Source organism: Hylaeus volcanicus, chromosome 2 (genome assembly GCF_026283585.1).
Source record: "Hylaeus volcanicus isolate JK05 chromosome 2, UHH_iyHylVolc1.0_haploid, whole genome shotgun sequence".
Lineage (NCBI taxonomy): Eukaryota > Metazoa > Arthropoda > Insecta > Hymenoptera > Colletidae > Hylaeus > Hylaeus volcanicus.
Window position 1 is genome coordinate 26,453,492 of NC_071977.1, and position 24,210 is coordinate 26,477,701.

The 24,210-nt window shown below is 44.8% G+C and overlaps 1 protein-coding gene across 3 annotated transcripts in view; it reads left to right on the plus strand.

Moving 5' to 3' along the window:
• LOC128872533 (uncharacterized) overlaps positions 1–24,210 on the plus strand; it is a 357,175-nt gene that overhangs the window by 65,910 nt on the left and 267,055 nt on the right. For all 3 annotated transcript variants that reach the window (XM_054115334.1, XM_054115335.1, XM_054115333.1), the window contains exon 3: positions 14,542–14,739. In XM_054115334.1, the coding sequence (XP_053971309.1) occupies positions 14,542–14,739 (198 nt within the window). The remainder of the gene's footprint in view (positions 1–14,541; positions 14,740–24,210) is intronic.

The following is a 24,210-nucleotide window of genomic DNA, read 5'->3' on the forward strand; positions in this document are numbered from 1 at the left end:
TCGCGGGAAACGTGGATTAAGCATGTTCTGTACGCGTCTGACGAGAGTGGTTCCTTTGGGTTGGATATCGGCGAAGGTGGAGGGATTTGGAAGGGATTAGATTAGTGGAAATGATAATGTTGATGGAAAGGTTGGAGTAAGAGCTGGAACAGAAAGTTAATTTAAATCCTGTTGGTGAATTTCTTTTGAAGATTATTTAATTATTAACGATACTCCTTGGCCCTCTGTTTTTTAAGATATCACGGTGTGACGAAAATAGTCGTTTCGTGGATGATGCGTGCATACTTATCTTTATCGATAGCATTAGTTCTTGACTTTTTGGTATTTGTTATTCAGAGATCAGTCAATCCTCTAGCCACATCTTTTGAATAAACCTTTTTTGCACAGAACTGCGTATTAAAACTGCCAAAAATTGTTCTCAGCGTTAGCTTAATACCCTGTTGAACCCTCCACGATGAACGTAAACAATCCAACAGCGATGTACCTACATTCTGAGTTTACTTTGACTTTGCATATCAGCGTAACCACGTGTACCCAGGCTTCGTGTACCAAACCATCCCTCAGTCTAACACACTGGCTTATCTTTCTCGTTCTACTTCACAACCCAACCTTACCTCAATTTCCAATCAAGAAATTAACCTACACACCAAAGGAATTTGCATTCCTACCTTTGTTCCTGATTCATTGAGTTTACAAAGCGATCAAGCTTAGGGGAAGACGAGAATCCAGTCGCGTTTAACGACGGAGCAATTTCAGACACCGATTCCAGCTGGATCTCTCGCGAGGTATCGCTGTTGCAATTAAATTCGCGTTGCGTGCACGGTCCAACTTAATTGCCCCGCGGTATAACGATTGCCTGTAAGGAAGTCGTGGAAGTAGTTTAATTCTGACGAACGAGGTACACGCGGGCACTGCCCTCACGTTGTTCCCAATGGGACAATAACGCCCCGGTTTTCTTGAGTTACGTCGCGCCGCAAATCGTACCGATTAGCTGGAAACTTACCAGCGCCGATTGCCGTTGCGCAACTCTTACGGAAATCTCCGGCATGGGAATTTAAAGGTGTCGTTAACTCAGGGAAAATTGTGGTGCACGGGGTTGCGTAACGTTGGGCTTCTATTTGATCGAAAAAGAAACATTGCGCGATGGCTTCGCGTGGTAATGGCGGAGAGAAGAATTAAAATAATTGATACTCGATTTTTGGAAGCTGTTGCGCTGGGTCAATATCGACCCATGTTTTTTATTCAGTATTGCGATGGAAATACTGTTAAATAATTGATAGGACTGTTTCGCGACGATTTGAATTTTCTTCATTTTGTTATTTTCTACTTTTTCTTAGTAATTTATGTTAGATGCATGAAGGAATTTTACGTCAGACTTGGGATTATTACTTCTTAAAGTTGGTATAGCCAACCCTTCTTCTCATCACTGGTTAGTTTAACGATGACATATGTAGCTGCTCCGGCAGGTACTAATTTAGAGATCACAATCCTTCTCATGGTTTCTTTTGCTCAACCACAGGTTCGCGTTTGGAATTTTGTGAGAATATTCTTTTTTATGAAATGCTACTTATCGGTACTCAAAATATTTGTCTTATTGAGAAGAACATCTGAGAGCTCTGTCTTAGTTACGGTACAAAACAGCATTTTGGAGATTTCAATGCGTGGAATCTAATAGGCCCCATCACTGTCTTGATGATTCAAATGCGTGACAACGACACTCATCGCCAAACCTAAAATCTAAACATCGTTTCCACTAAGAATAAAACCTTTATGCAATAACCAATGATAACACAAATTTCATGTTAATAATTACTCACAATTATTCTCGGCAAAAATATATCGCAGTCATTACTTCATGTGCTCATACGTTTACGATTAAGTCCCCTATAAATTACGCATCTTACAATTTCAGATGTTAAACATATATTACGAGACCCCGCCGCGAGCAGTCCCTCCATCGTTGTTAATTTCGTTAATGTTAACGTAGATTTAATGGACGAAAGTGATCGAGCCTCGGCGCACGGAAACGGCGGATCGACCTTGTTGGGGAGCGATTTTAAAAGCATAATTGGCAATGTCGTTGATACCGTGAAACGCGTTGCTGGAATTACAGTCATTACGGAGCCGCTTTTCCCTACTCCCCGTTCGTGTTTTCTACGCGCGGTTGTCAGCCTGCTCGGGCACCGTGCAACTCGATTTTTCGACTCGGTGGAGAGAGCTGAACGACATTAGCCGGTAAATAGGTGTCTCGTATGATCTGTCGCAGTTTCCATTATTATACTCGTTCTGCGTTCGACATTATTGGACTTTCCCCTATTTGTTTCGATGCACGATTAATGAGATAGATCTCAGCCGCGGCATTGAGAGAATTTAATACAAAATGATGCACTGGGACAGAAATGGGGACAGTAACAGATCTGGAAGAGCATAGAAGATTGAAGGTTTCGAGGATTGGAAAATCATTATCACTAGGTTTTTTCATAACATTTCTATCACCGAAGTAATGCTTCGATAAGTGAAGTCAAGTTACTAAAATTAATTACGAAGCTTAGACAAAAATAAATTTATGTTTGTCTTTTTACATGGATAAGAGTTACTGTCGTTGACGAAAGATGTAAAGGGTTACTGTGAAACAACCGTACTCTGAAACCTAGCGTTAATGAAGTTGTAAAAGAAAATTAGAGCAATAATAACATTCAATCAAGTGTACTATTTAATTCTTTATTATTCTAGCAATCTGTAGTATCCTTTGCTTCTAAATTAAGTAGCAAAATTCTCCTCTATTCTCAAGAGGACAAAAAGGTCTGAAATCTACACCGGCACGTGCAGCACCCCCTACGCATAAAATTCTTCCACCCATAAATCGTTTAACGCGCCATATAAAGAATTCAATCATTCCCACCAAAAATGTCAGTCGCAGAAATTCCTTCCTATTCCAGAGTGGCGCCGTTCGAAACGTTTACTTACCTTGCCCACCCCGCGGGTGCGGAATTCCTCCACGAATCGTTTATTACGGTACGGAAAAAGTGTTGTAGCTGACAAAATGGGGCCTGACACGATCACCTTCCCTTTCGTGGCCAGTCGTTCGCGTCGCGGTTAAACACAGCGGTGCTTGTAACAGAGGCCTCGTCGCTCCTAGCGCCAGTCGGAGTCACAAAGGGTATGGGAGCGACACACCCACCGGATGCATTTTATACACTCTGCACTCGTAGGTAACCCGCTCGCGGGGTGACGTCACCGTCCTATATACAGGGTGCCGCAACCGTGACCCGTCGCTGTGACCCGGGCAGACACCGATTCTTTGCTCGCGCGAAAGTCGCTACGTTCTACCTCTTAGCGCGGATTCTTGATACCACCACCGATAACACCACCCGGCATTCCAACGGTGCATGACGCCATTTGTCGGCGCTTTTCTTCCACTGGGGGGACTCTTTTCCCTCCAGCCGCGCGGAAACGTACCGTGGAACCTCCGTTAACGGGAGTGTTCGTGTCATTGCTGCTCGAACATTCCTTTATCTGGATCACGTGTTGGTTGCTGGGTTCGAGACAATTTAATCGACACTTATTGGTGGTTCGTGGTATAGATGTTGTTTATCAAAATAGATTATCGATATTTGTGGTGATAATGACGTAAAGGGATACATTGCTACTGAGTTTTCTGTAAAGTTCGTTTCGTGGAGGTCTCGTGGTTGTTGGGGCATTAAGTATGGTCCTGAGAAGGATCTCCCTTTTTCAATGGAGAATTCTGTTAAGAAAGTGGAATTTGGTTTGGGAGGAATGGTGTTAGGAAAATAGTTTTGGGGAAAATCGAGGTGGCTATGGATAGAGGAAAGCTTTATTTTGTGGGACCATGGGAGTTGTGACTTTAATATAGGTACGTTCTGCAACACGATTAAAGGAACATGTGATCATTTTAATGGCTACTTTGAATTTTTTTTAATTTTGTGTTAAATACCTTTGTAACAATGTCAAGAGAATATAAGTCTCGGATATTGAAGCCTCTGGTTCTAAATCCAACAGAGCCATGCCTTTCCAGTCGTGTCAAAGTATTTGACATCGCATCTATTTTTATTCTCACTTCCACATTGTATTTATGTATTTGTATATCTATATTTCCCTCCACACCATACCGAACTACCTTAGCCTCCATTCTGTAATTAGATACAAACGTTGTGCATCAACTCCATCAACGTCGATTCAACCAGCGTTCGTTGTATGGAAGTCAACGATTCGAGGTTGAAAATGAGATAGCAAACGCAATCGCCGGGTCGCGTGGTCCAGCTGGCAATAGCAAAGCTGCAGATTTTTCGTGGGATCCGCGGGGTTCGCGAACCCAAAGTTACAATGCGGTTTCGAGCACTTCTGCGAAGCGGAACGAATTAATTGCCCGATCGCAATTAAATCCGGACAGGGACAAGATTGATACATCGGCTGCCAAAGGTGTAATAATAGGCGCATGGCGGTATTCTTTTCATCGACGGCTTATTAATCCGTCTTACGCAATTGTTCTCGTCGGGCTTGATCTCTGCTCGATGCAACTGGCGTGGAAAGATAACCTAACGAGTGTTAGCTCGCCAATAAAAGGTCTTCGACCGTCGAACGAACCTTGGCCACGTAATTGCGAGTAGTCGAGCTTTTAAGAGATTAAAATCCATTCTATTCGGTGTCAGTTCCAGATCGATGATCGCTGGTTGAATTCTGTTGGCTAATTGCAAACCTTACGTTATGCGTCTTACATTCGATCGAATCTTCATAGTAATGAAACACATAGCTTCGACATTTCCTATTTATTATTATATGTGCTCTTTTAGAATGGTTTTTTTTTTTAATGAATGGTAAGTTTATTCTAGAAAGACACAGAATTCATTTCCACACTTAATATTTAGCATAGAGTCCTAGATGAGGCCCATCAGACCTTAACCATCACTACTATGTAATATTCATATTTGTTTATTACATCTGTGTCATACGATCTTATTAAAGGTTCTTTTTTCTTTTATTATTTTGTATTACAAAATAGGGTTCAAAAGCTACTGTATTCCTTCTACTAACAATCTATTTCTAAAAATAATTTCTACAAACTCCAACATGCAAATCAAGGAAAGCTCATCACTTCTATTCGACAAAAGTTACCTTCAAGTGCCCCTCCAGAGCAGCCAGGCCACGCTTCTTTTATCGTCCAGTATCGAAAGGGTTAACAGGTCCGCTTACTCTCCCACAGTTCCATTTTTAAACGGTCGAGAAAGCAGTCAACCGACTATGACGAATCAAGGTAATTCCCATCTCGAAAAATCGTCGAGTCTTCGAGCAGCCCGTCACTGACCTTTCCTCGTACGTAAAAACTAGAAACGTGTCCCGTCTATCCGAGTCACGCAACGTTTCTAATGTCTCCACGTTTTTGCGTTACCTCTCCTACGTCCGAGCCAGGGTTATTAATGAGGTCTCCTAGCGTAAACATCCGCAACAAATAAATATCGCGAAATATTTGACCTTTGTTCCCTTTAAACTTTCTCGAACGCCGGAGTCTCGAACCGACGGAGTCATTTGTCTCTCGACAGAGTACCGTGACTAGTGATGAGATCAAGCACCTTTGCAGGCTCGAACACTGACTGGGGAGTTTCGAGCCCTCTGCGAGCGTTTAGAGCAACGAGACAAGCATATTCGAGCAGGTTCAAATCTGGAGATTTATTTAGAAATGAGAGAAGAGTTTGCTGTTGAAGTCAGAACCAAGTTCATTGGAAGGTTCTATTATAAAAGTGATGGAATATTGTAGTTAGCAAAGTCTGTGGGTGATGAGTCCTTTTTGGAAAGTAATGTTAGGTTGAGTAGGATTTGCAATGTCTACGTAACACGAAATAAAGGCGTTCACGATTTTAATCGAGTTATGTTTTTCCTGGAATATCCCATCGATCATTCCAACATCTACAACTGGAACATTCACCTTGTGATACCTAAAAACGTACATAAACGGAGCAAGACCTAGAGACATTCGAGGATATGACCAAAGTTGAAAAAAAGATTACATTAATAATGTAATCACCACCTCAACAAATTTATCCCAAATTTCCAAGTCTCGGATTCAACAAATATTAAACAATCCCAACCCTCCCACCATGCTCACCCTAAAATCTTCAATCCATTAACACCAACCTACCTTTTATCCAACCTGATCCCCCGCTACCCACGACACGCTGCAGTTGGATTTTTTCGCCCGATCGCACGCGCACTCGTCGCGTGTGACAGCACGCGGAGCCCGGCTGAATTAACGGCGCCCATTGGTGGTCGTTTCTAACATGAAATATCGGCTGGTTGTCGCTGATATCTGCCGTTGTAATCTGAGTGGAAACAAATCCTTGGAATGCACCGCGGCCGGATTAAGTCGTCGTTGCGCGATTGCGCAGCTCGTCTGGGATCGAACGGCCGTCGTCTCCTCGCATTCTCGAAGCACCGTAGCATTGTTCTCGTCTGTGGAAGACCCGATGCCGTGGCAGCGAGATAAGGGATCAATTTTCGATACTAACGTCACGGTGACACATGGATCCAGCCGGAGATCCGTGGATTAGTCCGATGACCACCGTCGACAGGCTAACGGAAGTCAGAGTGCATTTGACACGGAGGCATTCGAAAACATGAAAGAGATTCAACTGTCGGGCTTTCTAGACCAGCTTTATCGAGACCACTTCATCGCGAGGATGTGTGTACTGGAAGGTATGCCTAGAGAGCACCCGAAGGCATTGGTGGCATTATCCTTTCTCTCGATGCGATGGCAGTCGAGTTTCAGCATACTTTCGCCTTTCCCCGAAATTCTATCGCGCCTTTGGACCTGTTGAACACTGGACGGTGGACATGCACAGTCAGTCATGCGGAATATTAGGTCTTGGACGATGGAATCCGAGGATTGTCTGGGCACCTCGATCGATCACCCAGTGGAGAGATATTCGGCCATGGATCCGGGATCCTGGAGTCCGAATTCGATCGATCTTTCTGTCAGGAGTCAGGAACTCGATCGCCTCGAGTCGTGCTTTTGTGATACTGATCGTTTGGAGTCGCGGAGATTACCCTGCGATGAATTGATTGATCAGCTGGGTATTAAAGGGAAAAACATGCGTAAAGTTTATTCATATTCGTATTTATAACGATAGATTTATTTAGAAAGATCAAACCTATCATTCAATTTAAGTAAATTACTTCAATAAACATAAAGGGTACGAATACTTGCGACTGAATAATGGGACTAACTGTATGTGTCGCGAAAGATTGCGATTCAATATCTTCGAATAGGCAACATTAAGATTCTTGTGTCTCACCACCTCGAAAGATCCAACCCAAACTTAAAGTCGATTTTCCTCACGTAATCTCATCCCATAGAAACGTCAACCACCTCCAGGACGCTATCTAAAATCGCCTTTATTCGAAATATCGTTAGAAGGGCGTACCCTGACGGTCGTTCATCGCGAATCACGAGCAACTTCTGTTTGGCTATCGCTGCACGCTTTCGCTGATATTTCCTCCCGATGGCGCTCGTCTCGTTAGTCGGTGACGTCGGCTCTATGGGGGTAATTATCGAAAAATCCCTCGATGGGAAGGATCGACGTCGTTAATTAAATCGCCGCACGAACCGAGAAAAGCCTTCGGAAGCGAGCCAGCGGACCGGTTACACAATAAACCAGAAGCGCTCGCGGTATCCATCAATGCTGCGTTGTTTAGGTGCACGATAATGCAACGGACCACCGAGTCGCGAGTCAAAGGAGAGAGTTTCTCGAGCGCGACGGACCGAGCACCGCTTGGGAGAAAGAGACAGCATGGAAACGCGCATTAATCAATCTCCCGCACGTGGAAACCCGTGATTACCTGATGAAGTGCCTCTCGCGTGCACGCGTGGACTCCCGATAAACTTAGTAAATTGTTGCCCGCGACACGTGAAACTTTGTGCGTCGTTAGGCGAAAGACTCTTTCCTCTACCTCTCCCTGGAGGTAGTCCTGGCTGCTAGGAGTCCTTTGGTGGGAAGCTGGGGGTCCTTTAGATTTGTCTATTTTGGCAGAAGAAGGTTGATGCTTGCTTGAGTGGATCTTGGTGTTTAGGGCAACGTGGGAACCTAGTAGTAGATAGATAACCTAGTGGATACCGAGTTTTACCGTCAAACATGGTCATATGTCTATTTGCTGACGAGGAGATGCCCTTCTGATTTAGCTTCGTGTCTCATACCGTCCATCTCTGAACGCATACTGTACTTTTTGAGGGAGTGCTTCCGGTCTAGGTGGTAGTATCCCCCCGAAATCTCATCATAGGAGCAACCTTTATAATCTGTGACCCAGTAGAGCGATGGCTACAGAGTTCTACAGTCAAACACGCCTCTGTATCCATTTTCTGATGAGTATATGCCCTTCTGATTTAGCTCCGTGTCTCATACCGTCCATCTCTGAACGCATACTGTACTTTTTGAGGGAGTGCTTCCGGTCCAGGTGGTAGTATCCCCCCGGAATCTCATCATAGGAGCAACCTTTATAATCTGTGACCCAGTAGAGCGATGGCTACAGAGTCTCACAATCAAACACGCCTCTGTGTCCAATTTCTGCCAACTAGACGTCTCTCTGGCCCCACCTTAATCTCGCACAACCCCTCAGTGGCTAAAAGTTGCATAAATGATTCCAACTAGTCCAACGCAATCTTCTCGAAAAGTTTGTGGCTTCGATCAGAGATTCCCCGTCAGTTGTCTGTCCACAGATGAATTTCCCACCGCCGAGAGTCGTGTCGGCAACAAAAGGGCGTGACAGTTCGGCCGGCATTTTCGCGAACTATAGCGAGTCGAATCGGCAACGAAAGCCTAAGTGACGGGCGCAAATTTGCCATAAGCCCGTGAATAGAGGCCACGTAAGAAAGGTGTCAGACACGCCACGGAGAATGATAACCCGTCAGTTATATAAATGTATTAAATTATATTCTATTGCGCAGGCACGCATCGCAGGCGGACGTCTGGCTGATTGGTTAGGGAAATCGTGTAACAAATGTTTTCACGATCGGTATTATTCCTCGGCCTAGCGAAAAAGAAATTCTCCCCTTGTCTGCCTCGCAGGCCGTTTGTCTCTACCTTTGTCGCTCTCTCCGGCTCCCTTTCCTCCCTGTCGCGTCTCATTGTTTCCATTATGATCGCCATAGATTCCCATGGAGCGGAGTTTTCGAGCCACGATCGCGTTGCGCGAGAGACAAATCTCCCGGGATTATATTAGACGGTTGCGACATGGCTGTACTAATCGAACGTTCGTGAGTGAGATATCGCGGGGAAGAGCGTTTTACATCGATGAAACGTGTCCGGGGACTTGGACGGATCGGTGGCAGCCACTGGGAATCGACGACAACGTTGCGGAATGCAGAGAGGCGGACGTCAGCAGCTGTCTGTACATGCTATCAGATTATACAGGGAGTTCTGTTCTTTTATTCCTTGGTTACGCTAGATTACCATGCGATATCAATATCTTCGGCATTTCAATGAATAATTGACTTGTTTAATTTTCTTTGGTGTTTTGATTAGAATGGTAGGTACTCTGTTCGGTCGACAGGAGTTTTGGGATTGATAGTGGAATGTTTAGCGAAGTTACTTTAGTAGATGTGATCTTAGATGCAGATTCCAGTTGGAGAATTTTCATGTGTGGATTCCATAGATTAGGTATGGGCAAGTGGAGCCCGTGTGGGCCAGCACAAGAGCTCCCACCATTGGGCAGTCGATGTCACAGCAAGATGGCTGGCGATGATCCCACGCGTAAGACGTCGTATCTTCTCTAAAAATCCTCTGTCGGCGGCATTTGCCCTTCAATTATTGTTATTATTGTATTTTCCTTGGTTCCTTGGTACCATTGCATTGGTCCAATGGTTCAGTATTAAATTTCAGTATTAAATCATTTCACTACATCTCAAACCACCCAAGAGCAGTACCCGCCCCTGGCACAGTACATCCTGCCATGCCTGAACATTTCCTTGACCCTTCAAGGTCTACCTCGCCCCAAAAACAGAGCTGTCCAAGTTCCACGAGTATTGTGAACCCACCAGACAGAAATTCGCCAGAACGAGATTCAAATTGTTGGGCGTGAAGGGCACCGCGGCGCGTACCTAACGGAATGCGATTAAACAAAGCGGCCGGTTAAACAAAGAGGCTAATCAAGGCTCACCCTATGGCACTGTTGCTCAATTTCAATTCCGCGGGCGGAACGCATTGCTGTCAGCGCGCAACGCATGCGAAAGGCAGGGTCGAAACGCGCTGACGTCCCAATTCTCCTCGCGTTCTTTCTGTACAACGAATCTGGCTTTGTGGCGCCGACAGTTTCGGCTTATTTTTCACCATCCCCAATCCCGACGCAGCGACGAGTTTAATGAATGCATTCGCTTGCAGGGATTTGAATGACTCTCGTCGAAGGGTGTCTCACTCCTATCTAAACCAGGATGGAGCGAAATGGCCTTGGTGGTTGTGATAAAGTGGCTTGAGTACATTTTCGTGCTGGAGATTTTTTTCTGTGTTTTGGTGGAGTGTAAAAATATTTTTAGTTTGACTGCAGGTTGATTTTTCTACTGAAATTGTATCTTCGTCCAGGGTGGGTCTCCGGGTGCCCTAGCTATCCATCTTCAGGGGTTGTATATTACTTAACAATTTAATTACTGATGTATTTAGAAACAGGCTTCAGAGAAGAAGTCTTTAGAAGAGGATTTTCTACATTAGTGTATATTACTATAGGCTGATATTAATTTCTTTACATTGTTACTAGGTGTATCAAAAGTTTTGTCTATTTTTTCTAATTAAGCTTTTGTAAGTAGACTACCAACAACACTGGAATTAAAGTCCCTATGAAATGGATTCCTTTATGTACATACTGGAATTAAAAGCCTATAAATAGGATCCCCATAAATAAAGTGTTAAATTGAAGTTTGATAAAAGGACCAATGTGTCGCATCATCCAAGTCCTAAAAAATTCATCAGCAGAGATACTTACCTACTGGAATAAAAAAACCTATAAATAGGATCCCCTTCAATAAAGTGTTAAAGTGTAATAGAGAGTCCAACCTCGGTTCCTCCAACTCCAGGAAAATTCATCAGCAGATCTACCTGGCTCCAGCCTACCCATAGACGTTCGGTAGGAAAACCAGTCCATTCGCATTCGCATCGTGCGCGGAACTTTCGAGAGACTTCCTGATGTCGGGGAAAAACCTTTTTCAGGTTGCTAACCGCGACCAGCTGCCAGCGCGAATTGAAACATCGTTGCGTTTAGGAACACGTTAGCAGATCACACTCCCCCAGCCTGTTTCGCAGCTCCCGGGAAAAGACGTCTGGTCTGTCTGTCCTGTATCCCGTTTCCGTGGAATAAATCACTCCACATTTAAGCACGCCGAACCATAAATACAACGACGATAAATCACGGTCCGCCTGCTCATGCGAGCGAACGCATTAATAAACAACGTGTGCCCATAAGGTGGTCGATTAAAACCGCCGGCATGTGAGCCGCGGTTAATTTATACGCGGACCCGGTTCCGCGTCCGTCTCCATCCCTATCCCTGGAGGGATGCTCAGGTTTCCCCTAACGAGCCTTTTATGCGCCACCGACTCACCCTTTCCCTTTATAAATTTACACTGGCCAAATATTGATAGCGACGAGAGCTGGATGAACCCCGTTATTCCGATCGACCCCTTTGGATCCTCTCCATTTGGACGGTGGAAATGATTGATGCTCCACGAGCAACCGATGCAAGACAATGGTTCTGATTCATGGGACTTGTTTTCGCGCGAGGGCCACTCGATGTAAACGGGATACTGTGCAAATTAAAGACGTGGTGGTGTATTGAACCGGGGAATCTCATTTATTTCGCGAGGACTGTTTTTGAAGAGTTTAGGTGAATTTTAGTGTGGATTCGTAAGGGTACTATGTGACTATGCTAGACTGTAGGGATTCTTGATACTGTAAGGGAAAATCTTCGGATATAGGTGATCGAGAAAGAATCTTATTCTAGGTGTCCTTTTCAAGATGGTGTCAGAGTTGGTAACTCTCTTCTAGGACTACGTTTAATAGGGCTACTCTAAAATTTCGAATATATTAGGATATATACGGGTACTATGTTTATATATCTTCATAAACATTTTAATTCAGAAATGTCCTTTAAATTGTCACTTGATGGGTATAGGGTTGTGACAACTTTAAAAACAGACATGAGATATGTGATAGGTTTCAAGAATAAAAAATTAACTGCGAGTCGCTAGCCTTTTCCAAGACTTTCCTTAAGACTTTTCGAATTGGTCGCCACAATAGTCACTAAAATTGAATCAAAATTGAAAGATGCCCATAGATAGACTCCAAAAGAAATCTCGGCTTGTTTTTCACGTCCACGGTGAAATTTGGGCGGCGTTTCCTGCAATAAGAGGCTCTCGTGTCGGAGCACGACGACCCACGGGCGATGAGGACGGAAACACGTGGGCGATCGAGCACATGTATAATGGTTACATCGCTTGCGTTCCCTCCGCGTGGTGCCCTCGCTAAACCCCGATGTTTATGCAGTGCTGTGTAACGATGCGACCCGATATAATGCACCCACATTGCCGCCGGGACGACGCACGCCACTTGTCCGCTTTGGTATTCGAATCCAGGCGGGTAAACGATCCGCGTAGATAGGCACGCTGATGCTGCGATGGCGTTCCGCGAACAACGAGCTGATTTTGCACGAAAGTATCTAGTTTACGGTCTCGAGTGGCCGCCCGATGTTTGCATTCCTTTGTCGTCGGATGCTCGACGACGCAAAAATGCTGGCCAATCGCTTCGCGGCTGAAGGACACCCCTGAGATCCTCTTCTGGAGAAGATTTTGACGAGATGTGTTGCGTTCCCTCGTAATTCTTTGCCATCTTTGTTGGGTGGATTTAAATAGGTTATTTGTCAGTTGAAACGATTCGCGAATTACTAAGAGATACTTCAGAGATACTTTTTTTTTCATTTGCAATGATTAAAAGGTTTGGAGTAATATCTTTATAGAAAATTGCAAGGAAAGCAAGGGGAGGTATCCTGTACGGTAATGTAGAGTACTTTGCTGGTAAGAATTGTTAGTGCAGATTACTTTGTTGGCAAGAGTCAATAATGTAAACGCCTCGGTCCATAAAGCAGGTCGCCCTGCTGGCAATGTAGAGCATAAACTTTGGTTCTGCATTAGTAGCACAGAGCGCGCTACAATAGTCTTGCACTGAAAATGTAGATATTTCGACAAGTTACCCACTAGGTTTCTCTATTGATCACATTACAGCTGAACGCCTAGTTTCTTTGTACACTCTATACATAATATTTTCTGACAAAAAGCAAGTAGAGCTCATTGAATAAATAAGAACCTGTCGCTTCCACGATTCACCTACTGAAAACTTATCCTGACCAGATTTGAATAAGAAATAATGTAACGTAGCTCCAGTCTCCGCATATTTAGGATGGGCAGACATGAACGAATGATATAAAAACAGCGATGCCCCCGGAATTAATGTCCTCCACCTCCCTCGAAAAACGTGTTCCAGGAGTTCATTGAAAGTCCTCGCCGGCTGCTGCCATAAAATTCAATTTATTCCCCCTTGTTTGTTCTCACCGTTGGGGGAGATCGGCGTCGATAACAGATTCTCCCGACGTAGGCCATGATTCCATAACAATATGGAAGAAGTTGGAACCGTTACTTCGCTTGTCCCCTCGCGAGCGAGCGCTTCCCGTTTCCGGAAACCTGGCCGGTCGCGTTAGACGCTTCTGGGAATGCGGAAACCCCGCGTGTGTTACGTAATTCAGGTATGCCGCTATGTATCGCGCTAAATCTGGACAATGCAAATATTCCGCCCGTTGCTCGCGCATTAACATTCGATCTTTCGCCGAAAAGTATCGCGACTCGAGCCGCGAAGCGCTCGCCACCGATACGATGCGGACTTGTTGCATTTATGGCTATGTACTGAGGTATACAACGTATGAAGATTATATTTTTTATAAATTAATATAGTAGACCGAGTTAATGAATGAATAGGTCGAGTTTCAGAGTACCTTGGCGAACTTTATTCATTGACGATGTGATATAATCGAGAATTTATAAATATTCTAATTGGAGAAACTATAAGTACGCAATATGAGTAATAATGCTACTAATACTTTCTCTGTATTTTACAATATACAACATTTTTAACACTTCATATACAATTAAAACTATATGTAACATTATTACGTTAGACATACATGTATTTAAAAATGTTTTAATTCTGACACAATCCAAGACTAAGATTCGACTGCGAAATTCCAAGTGGAGCAAACACATCAAATTTAAAAACCTTGGTGTTTCGATGTAACCCAAAACTAAGATTCATCTGTGAAAGCTTCAATTGGCATAAAAACGCGACAACGTATGCATTTGCTCGACTCTCTCGAAACGAGATCTCCGAAATTACCAAACCCTCATTTATCTATACAATCGTCGAAAGATAAGCACACCTGACTCGGTATCACCTTGTGGCAATATTTCTGTGGCAAACACTGATGAAAGGACTGTTCTGTTGCAGGGCCGTGATGGCGTCGCCTTGCTGGTCGAGAGCATGCTCGGCCCGATTTACGGCGAAGGCGTTATCAATCAGCTGATAAGACAGGCGCGGGACATCCTGGTCTGCGCTTATTACGGCGAGTTGGAGTACTTCCTCAAGTCTTATCTCTCACCGGCTGCGTCCCTGCTCGCGGAAGTGAAGTCCGTCGCCTCCGAATCGGTGAGTCCTCCTCAGCGTGTTGTGTCCTCTCGATGTCTCAAACCTGGTCGTTCGAGATTCGACCAGTAACGGGCGAAATTCTTATCTAACGACTTTTGATGTGATGTCCGTTTGATAAAAATTGCAATGTAAATAACACGGGGCCGTGGGAGTGTGGGAAATAATTCAAGAAGTGAGTTATCATCAAACGAAAAAGCTTGTATAAACGCAAGGTTTCGTTTCGGTTGACCATGTTTGCAAGATGAGCATGTGGCCTTTTTGACCTTCTTTAGGATTGTGTTTTTCATCCATTTTATTATATACCTTATGGGGATGAATTCGATAAGCAAATTGTATGTAATTTATTTATCGAATTTTTTAACAAGGTAGAGGTTCTATTCTATTCTATTTCGCGTATACTATCTTCACAAGAAGATGGTCCCTAAGAGGTGACACAGTCAAACATTATTTATAATAGGTTTAAATTATTTCAATAAAAAATTCCCTACATCTTCCGAGTTGGATCAAATTGGTCCTAATATTTATTTCATAAATCGAATCAAATGCATGTGCTAATCTTATGTGCAAGGTCAAAATGACATCTCAACACCTCGTACAAGCGTTCTACGTTTGGAACAAACGAATCAAAACTTTCATCTACCCAAACGTCGCGAATAAATCGCCAGAGTGGAGTATCATTCGTCGTCCACCATTCGAATGAAATAAAAACGCTGCTCATCTCTGGACTCGTGTCCAGGAAACTGGTCCCCAGCGGTAGAAAAGGTGAAAGAGAGTCGAGAATGTCGTTCGACGGACGGATTGTTCCGCGAAACGATTAAAGTAATCAGTCGCGTGCTCGGCTCCAAGTATGGCCTGGACATCTTGGATCCAGTTCGCGGGGAGGTTGCGAAATCCAAGTTATCGCCAGTGGTGACGATGACACGGTCTTCTATTTATATAACGCCTGACCGATTTCCTCGCCGATGAAATCGGATTCAGGGAAACTTTTCTCGCGACCTGGAGCTTTTCTTGGTTCGTTGCTCTCTGGCGAACGCGTTTTGAGACCAGGTGTTCTTCTTGGCGCATGATGTCGTGTCTCGTCCCGTCCTTGAACTCTGGTAAATCGAACTTGGGTAGACAGAAGATGGAAGGTTTCCATTTAAACAAAATTGAACGGTATAGAGCTTTTTTGTTTGGTTCTGAAGTATGCCAAGTCTTTAATGATCGATTGGCTCCAAGCATCTGTAATTGATAATATTACTCATAGTAAAATCAAAGGATAATGATTTGAACAATTTGCATTTTTTCGATAGTAACATTAGTTTGGTCAGAGATAATCAATTTCTCATTTCAATATTAAACGAACAAGGGTTCCTTTCAGAAGGTTTTATACAGAATAAAATTCTTATTTCAATTGTATACGTAGAGTCTCTAGGAAGTTCCCAGCCACAAAAACTCACCACAATTCTAAAATTTACTGGGTTCTCATACTTTCCCTTCTTGACCACGCCTAAAAAATTACATTTTTATCCCATACGTTGAACGGACGTCACCCCCAAAGACCTTCTCGAGGGTTAACGCGCAAGACATGCCAGACAACGATTCAGCATTCACACTGGAGAATTCAATTAAAGCGCCAAGAATGCACAAGAGCACGCAGACATAGTCGTCAAGTAGGAAAGCAACCCTTCTTCTGGCATGATTGTCGCTAATAACCTCTATAGTCGCGGGTAACCGGTCTGTCTCCGATCTCCCAGGCGACGAGGGTTGGCAACGCGACGAACAAGCACGTGCCTTCTCGAGGGTTAATTTATTTAAGTCGAGGGGTTCACCGCCAGTCACACTAGGTGTCTCAAGAGGGCGCTCGCATAAGCACCGAACGGAACCAACGACATCCCGAATCTGGCTCTTTGATTCGCGTTAATTAAAGCTCTCCCAGGAAAGGGTCAGATCAAGGATGGAGCACAGGGTGAAGTAACCTAATCATTGGAAGCAAATGCCGTTTGGGAAGCGATCGGGAGGGGAAGATTAGGAGGATGGGGTTTGACGAATAACCCTTTGACTTCCGATTATGGGGAGAGACTTCCGGGCCTGGATCTTCAGGGAGAGTTGAAGATGTGGCTTTGGGAGATACAAGTTAAGTTTGGGGTTGAATAATAGTCTATTATGGGTAGGTATTGTATATTTTGTAGAGAAATATTTTTGGGAAATGTGGAAGGGAGCACTTCAGGGTCCTCGGAAGTGGAGGGGTGGGTCTTCGACGTCATGTTCAAGAGAATAGTGTCACCGTGGCTTCCGTGAGTTCTATATTATTCTCTAAACTCTGTTCTGGCACCCCATCTGTCACTTCCAAAATCCTCCAAAACCAGTGCCTTGGCACCCCATCTTCAGGAAATTTCCATATCCTTATAGCTTAGATATTCTTGAAGCTTAGATCACTATAAAACCAAGAAACTCCACAAAATTGCAACCCAAAAACTTTGATCCTAGTCTCCAAGACACCTAGAAACATTCTACCAAAGAAAAGCTCCGAATTCTCAGTAATTTCCTCGGAATTAATTCCCAACGGAGTTAGAGTCGATTACCTGGCGAGCATTCACCGAACAATAGAATTTACAGGGTCACGCCGTAGCGTGGTTGGCCGATAAATTGCGAGAAAACCAATAAAGAAAACGATGCGCATGGCCGCACGACAATTTGGCAGATATGGGGCAGCGATGTCCACCGGTGGAAAGCGGAGCGACGACGGCTCAGGCTGTTCCCGGGCTCCTCGGCTCGTTAGCGCAGAATTTCTGAAAGTAGGCAGCCCAGAGCCGGCGCGTTCTACCTAATATAGGCGAAAGAGCAGGGCTTTGTCAGTCGACGAACGCCAAGCGCTACGAGATGAGATCCGGTACTGTCGATCTGGAAATTTGTCCGCTGTCGCGTGCTCGTTGGCGACGATTCGGGATTTCCTTCTTCGGGTATGCCACTTTGTTCGCGTCACTCGCGTGCGCTGTTAATAGAATCCGCTAGGGAGAGGTCAGCGACGACGGAAGAGACGAAACGAAGTTTGTAGGATTGGAACGTGAGTTATTACCGCACCTGAACTTCTAAATACGGGATTGAGCTTAGGGATCTCTTGGGAAGGTATTCGATTTTCTTTTTTTTTTGGAGGGGTCAAGAATACGTATGCTTGCGATTCTTTTGCAGGGAAGTATAGCTGGGAGAGAGGTTTATTGTTGGTTGGTTTAAGGAGCAAGTAAGTCTCAAACAACGTTTATGTTTAACTTCGGTTTTGTTATCATCCAGTATGTCAACTTCTTATTATATCGAAAAGGTGTTTTATTTGAAGGAGAATGTGATTAATAATTCTTTACAAACATTATAGTCTGTTATTACTTTTTTTATTTCTATACACAGGGATTTTATATACAGATTCATTTGAACTCACTTTATGGGCATTCTATCACACAAATGCAAGTGCATTAGACTCCTGGTATTATATTTGAAAAAAAAATGTGAACAATAATCTCTTGCAAACATTATATTTTTCCATTATTTGCAATCAACACGATGTTTTGGATAGCTACAATTCATTAACCGATTTTGAACGAGGAAACAATCATCGAACCTCCTATCATCGATCTATAAAGGCAGAAAATACCTCAAAAAACCACCAAAGTTCACCCTTCCCCCCTTCCCGACCTTCCACAAAACATATCTGCGTAATCTACCGTACCTTTCCTTGGCTTCGCATCCAGGTGAAAATACCAGAGCAGATCCGAGCGTGGATAACGTCGCGAAATCGCTGAAGGATATTTGTCACGACGTTCCCCCCCGTTCAATTTCGCGATAGAGTCCTGAACTCGTTCCAGTAACTCCGCCGCCTCCCCTTATACGGCAGCGTGGTCATTACTTGTCGAGAAATTATTACTATTACAGCACGAGCACGGGCGCGTAACCTTGTTATCGGTTATGTTGATACCGTGATTATGGATGCGTCGTAAAGCAAACGCCGATGTAAACATTGGACCCCTCGCTGTATATATGTACGTAGGACCGGAAAGTCACGAATTGGAACGAGCCAACGGTGGCTTTAATTGGATTCAACCTGGACGCAACGAGCTCTATCGAATTACTTGTCCAGAAGGTAATTTACTCCCGGCGTACATTCGACAACCTTTCGCACGGGGCGGTCGTATTTAACGAGAGATAATTCCCATTTCGATGCGCGCGTGTCGTTCGAGGAGATATCGATCAGGATGGCGATGGCAAATTGCGCCGATCTATTGCCAGGTGGTTCGTTAGTTACGTTAGGCTGAGGAATTCATCTGTTAGGATCTTCGAGACAATCAGGTGGACGTTTCTATTTTGACAAGTTGTATTGCAATATTAGACAGTCATATTTTTTCTGCAAATTTTAAGTACGCAGTCTTTTATTCTGAACTGTGATGTTATAGTCGTCGAGTCGCATTTAAAATTATGTTCGATAAGGAAGACCAATCCAGTCGATAGAACAACCAGATTGCTATTGCTGTTGGCAATGCAGAGAACTCTATCGGTAAAATTGCAAATCAATGAATATTCTACCTTGCCGAGCCTTATCGACAGAATACACTGTATTACCAACAGGTTGCTCTACATTATCCTATATTTTGACCTAGACTGAAATCAATTAATCCTGGCTTGGCTGAACTCTCCTCAGGTTCTTGTTTAAATGTTAACAAACTATTTAGCGAAGTTCCCTTTCAAGAAGACAGAATGCACCGTATTATCAACAGGTTACCCTACATCATCTCATATCTCAATCTAACCGGAGCTCGACTGATCCTGGCTTGATTTAACCCTTCTCAATGTTTTGTTTAAATATCAAGAGACCATTTAGTGAAGTTCCCTTTCAATTATAACTCCCATACTTCTTATTTTCCTTAACACCATAATGATCTAGGCTCCTCGTACTCTCATTCACCATTTCCAAAATGAAATACCGCTTCACCCAGCCTTGTTCGCGATCTCACGAAGGACCTAGGTCAGATTTAGCCTCATCTCTGGAAGCAAAGCTAGCAACAAGCCACGATCGTACGGAAGCATCGCTGAGCTCTGATGGAGCGGCTGCCAGGTGGCCAGGACCACGACAGGCCGGTCCCCTGGTAGTCTCGGGGTGTGTATAGGTAGACGTACGGAAAACGGGACTGCGTGGCGAAGTTGGTATGCCGCCAAAGAATAGTAGTAGGTGTACCCAGATAGCGCTGGACGTCGTAGAGCCACGACCATCGAAGACACCGGTAACGGTGCCTCGTCCGAACTGATTGACAATGATTGAAGGCTGCGGGTTTCGACTCGCGGAGCCCAGGATCCGCAGCCTTCGTGTAAACCACTGATATATATTTCTGCCTCCGCTATCCGACGATCTTCTTCTTTAATCCGCTGGATCCGCGCCCGGGAGCAGAAACGGGAAACGCCGGCCCACACGTCCAGCTATCGCCTGGTCTCGCGATCATCTCGATTCTAGCGCTCGCGTCGTGCTCCTATAATTTGCGACTGATTAAATTAAACCGATCCCATCGATATGCCGATATCCTGGGAGACGCGCGGCGGTCGGTCCACAGCTGGGATGGCCGACTTTTCGGCCGGCAATGCGAGCCGTATGCGTGGGCGACACTTGGTCAGGTATATTGGGAATCTGTGGATCGGGAGGAAATCGTCTAGATCAGTGATACTTCGTCACTGTTATGTAGCTACAGGGTGCTGGGAGAATTGAGTGACGGATCTGGGAAGGGAATTACTCTCGGGTCGTTATAGTCGGGTGGGTAAGTTTATTTAGGAGAGCAATGGGACGTTTGGGATTTAAAAGAAACGCGATTGGGAATCTGTCGATCGGGACACGATCGTCTAGGTCAGTGATGCTTCGTCACTGTTGTGCTGGCAACTACAGGGTGCTGGGAGATTTGGGTGATGGATTTGGGGAGGGAATCACTCTCGGGTCGTTATAGTCGGGTGGGTAAGTTTATTTAGGAGAGCATTTGAACGTTTGGCATTTAATAGAAACGTGATTACATCTGTCTAGATTAGATTCCAAAGGGTTAAGAACCACTGGTGTAAACGTTCACTAGGAAAACGGGAGATCCGGCTCTGAATCCAGGTTGAAAACTAGTTACAGTTTTCAGAAGTGGGTGCTCTTATGATTGGACGCGTGGTCGACGATGATGTTCAGTGGGATAAAGTGTAGGCAGCTATCATTTGAAGCAACAGAGAGCTGGTTTCCATTGAGCGCTTGAGACATACGCGTCGAGTGTATTATTTGCGATAAAATTATGGCACAAACGGGGCCATTTGGAAGTGGAAATCGTAGAAAAATAAAAAGAGTGTCAAAATACGTACAGAGTCAAAATAAAAATGGAATGAACGTGTGGTACTGGCTTGATAAAGTAAAAAGCAGTGTTAATTAAGTGCTTTTCTCGGCACATTCTCCAGCAGTTTCCAGAGCCTCGCGAGGCCGAGGACGCGCTGGGAGCCCCAGCTGGTCGTCGCTGCATGATATATCGGTATCGAGAAGACAGTATCCGCGCGCAGCTACCGGCTACCAGCTACTTAACCCGCGACCAATCGGTTACGTACTCGGTTGGTTGCATTACCTACCTACCTACTTGTTGAATGGCCTGCCAGCTACCAAACGAGGATCGACCTCCATGCGAGGGACAATGAGACGAGACATCCCAGCTTTCGAAGCGGCTACCGTGAGGATCACTTTGAGTCCCTGATTAAACAGAACAACGGACACTTGACGGGGGACATATAGCGAGGTGCTCGAGGCGCGCTCAAGTGGCACGAGTAATTGTTGGAAGGTCAGGTACACTTAGTTGGAACTAATATAATAATGTGTCTTGGTTGGAACGATATCGTGGAAAATACAGGGTGATAAAATGAGAAGGGTTCAGAGGGATTCAAAAAGTGGAGGATTGGATTGAAGGACTTTTTTCAAGATTAGATATTCTCCTTCGAGCCTCCGAGCAAGAAAGCCAGTCGACTTTTGTCTCCTCGGCATCGAGTATTTTTCACCGTTTCTTTCCTAAGCACGGGCCGCTCTATCTGGCTCAGCATCGCTTACGCGTATCACAGCGGCTCATTGTTCGCGGAAGATTCAATCTCGGCCGGCGAGGAGCCTTTCTCTCTTCCTGTATCCGCGCGGAGGTGGTAGAAGAGAGAGAACGAGAGAGGAGTAGGCCAAGATAAATGAAGCAAGTGTTATTTTCCGAACGGGCCGCTTTACATAATGACTAAAGAAAGTAAGGAAACAGTGTGCGTGTCCCGCGTCGCGGAAAATTTTTGTTTTATTTACGTAAGTCGAGACAACGAAGCGGATCGCGCGCGGCGTACGTCGTGCCCTCTGGGCGCTGGATCCCGCGCAAAAACTGCGACCAATTTCTAATAGCACGTTGAGAGGGACTGGTAACGCGCGGCCTGGAGACAGTCCCGCCAACGTGAAACGCTTAACTACGCACGCGTTCCCGTCGATGATAGATCGCGATAAGATATGAGCAACGCGGCTTGTCATCGTAACCGCCGAGGCTGGCGACCGGAGGTAGCGCGGAAGACGTTCTTCTGGCACTCCGTTTGTTTCCGTCTGGTTGGCCGCGTCGTCTTCGCATTTATGATTCACTCCGTCAGGCGAGCCATGAACAAACGACTGATTTATTGGAAAATTGCGTCGTACGTCAGGTTTTCAAAACACTTCCGTGTGGGAAAGCTGGGGGAATAGTAGGGGATTTTATTGTGGACGTTGTTTCCTTCAAAGTGTGGCCAATCGTCGATAAATGTCACAGTGACGAGACAGCGACAGTTATTGAATAAAAGATGTGAAGTTTAACGAGAACATGGGAGAACAGATTGCGAAACAGTGCCAAACAATAGGCAAAACAATAGTCTCATGGAAATGACCGACAACTTATAAGTAGACACATCTCTGAATTAAACGTTTTTTATTGTTAAACGCTGTTGTTGATTAAAGCAAGTGTCAAAGAACCAAAGTGTTCCTTTGCGTCGTTGGAATAGTCCGCAACGTGACGTCATGAGCGACGGAAACGGTGGACTTACCGCGCGGAAGCGTGGTCAACCTTGAAACCCGTTCGAGGGTGCTGGCCTCGGCCTCCAAGAAAGTGGCGTGAAGAAACCTAAGGAATCAAACCGCTTGCATTTCACGAAGATTGGATTGAAGATTGCTCCGCGTATTTCTTGCGCCACGAAAGCCGCGACTGCCGACGGAACGGTTCCGTGATGCTCGTACTGGTAGTTAATAAATTAGTCCCATAACGTTGCGGACAAGGCAAAAACTGGCGCTACTTCATAAGCTTGTTTGCTGTGCCCGTAGCGGTAGCCATTCTCCGTGGACGCGGGGGAGAGTTGCGCTGAGCGCAATGCGCTCTTCCTTAAACAACCAGCACGCAAGGTATCTGTAACAGCGGTCCTCTTAAAGGAGATACAGTTTAATTGTAACTCGACTTCCTCAGCCTTTCACCTCGGTGACCATCCTTCTGCTTCGCTAGCTAGGCTCCGCCGGGTTTCTCTTGGTTCGAGAGCTTCTATTGCCTCAACGTCGAATCATTGAACCTCTGAGTCTTCGAGCCCTTGAATCTTGAAATCTTTGAATTTTTGAATCCCTGAATCTTTGAATTTCTGAATGTTTGTATCTTTGAAACCTTTAGCCTTTGCGTCTCTGATCTTTGAATCTTTGAATCTTTCCACGTACTTTAATCTCATCTTCCGTGCTAAGACCAGGGTCCATTTTGTTGTTATGAGCGTTGCTCGCACAACAGAGCTTTTTCCAAGTGACCGAAGACCACAGTTCCGCAAGATGACGTCGAGAAATGGAGAAAGTGGTCTTCGTAAATTCTTGACTGAAACGGTAGCTAGCGGTGTCCTACTTGAGAAAGCAATCGTACGTTGGTCCACATTCCTGCGCAGGTAACGAGTACATGTTTCGTTGTCTAATCTATTTCTCTTAACGAAGGAAGGATGTGAAATTGAATCATTGAAGAAATAGTACTTATCCAACGAACGTCGCGACACTCCAAGGTTCAGAAATCATTTACAGATCTCACGTGGCATTCTAAACATCACGTATTCTATGAGAAAGGTATTCCCAAGCTTCAGAGTTCACGAATCACTCGCAGATCCCACGACACCGCCTTCGCGTCGCACAGTGTGATATTCCAACAATATTTGTTCAAGCAATGACCGACAATATGATTTTGCTGTAATATTACACCGCGCGGGCAGCGGTAGATAATTTTTCTAAAAATGCTCAAAATCATTACTGACCAATAAGTAAATACGTAGTTTGTGATTTCAGTCACCAACCAATTACGTTTCTTTTGAGTAGCTTCGTGTGCGGACCGCCTAATAGTTTCCGAGATATTGGACCACGTATGTTATGTCCAGCTGGATCGCTGAAATATCACACTGTGCGCCGTCCTGTACGGTTCCACCGAGTTCGAGGACGTCAGAAATCGG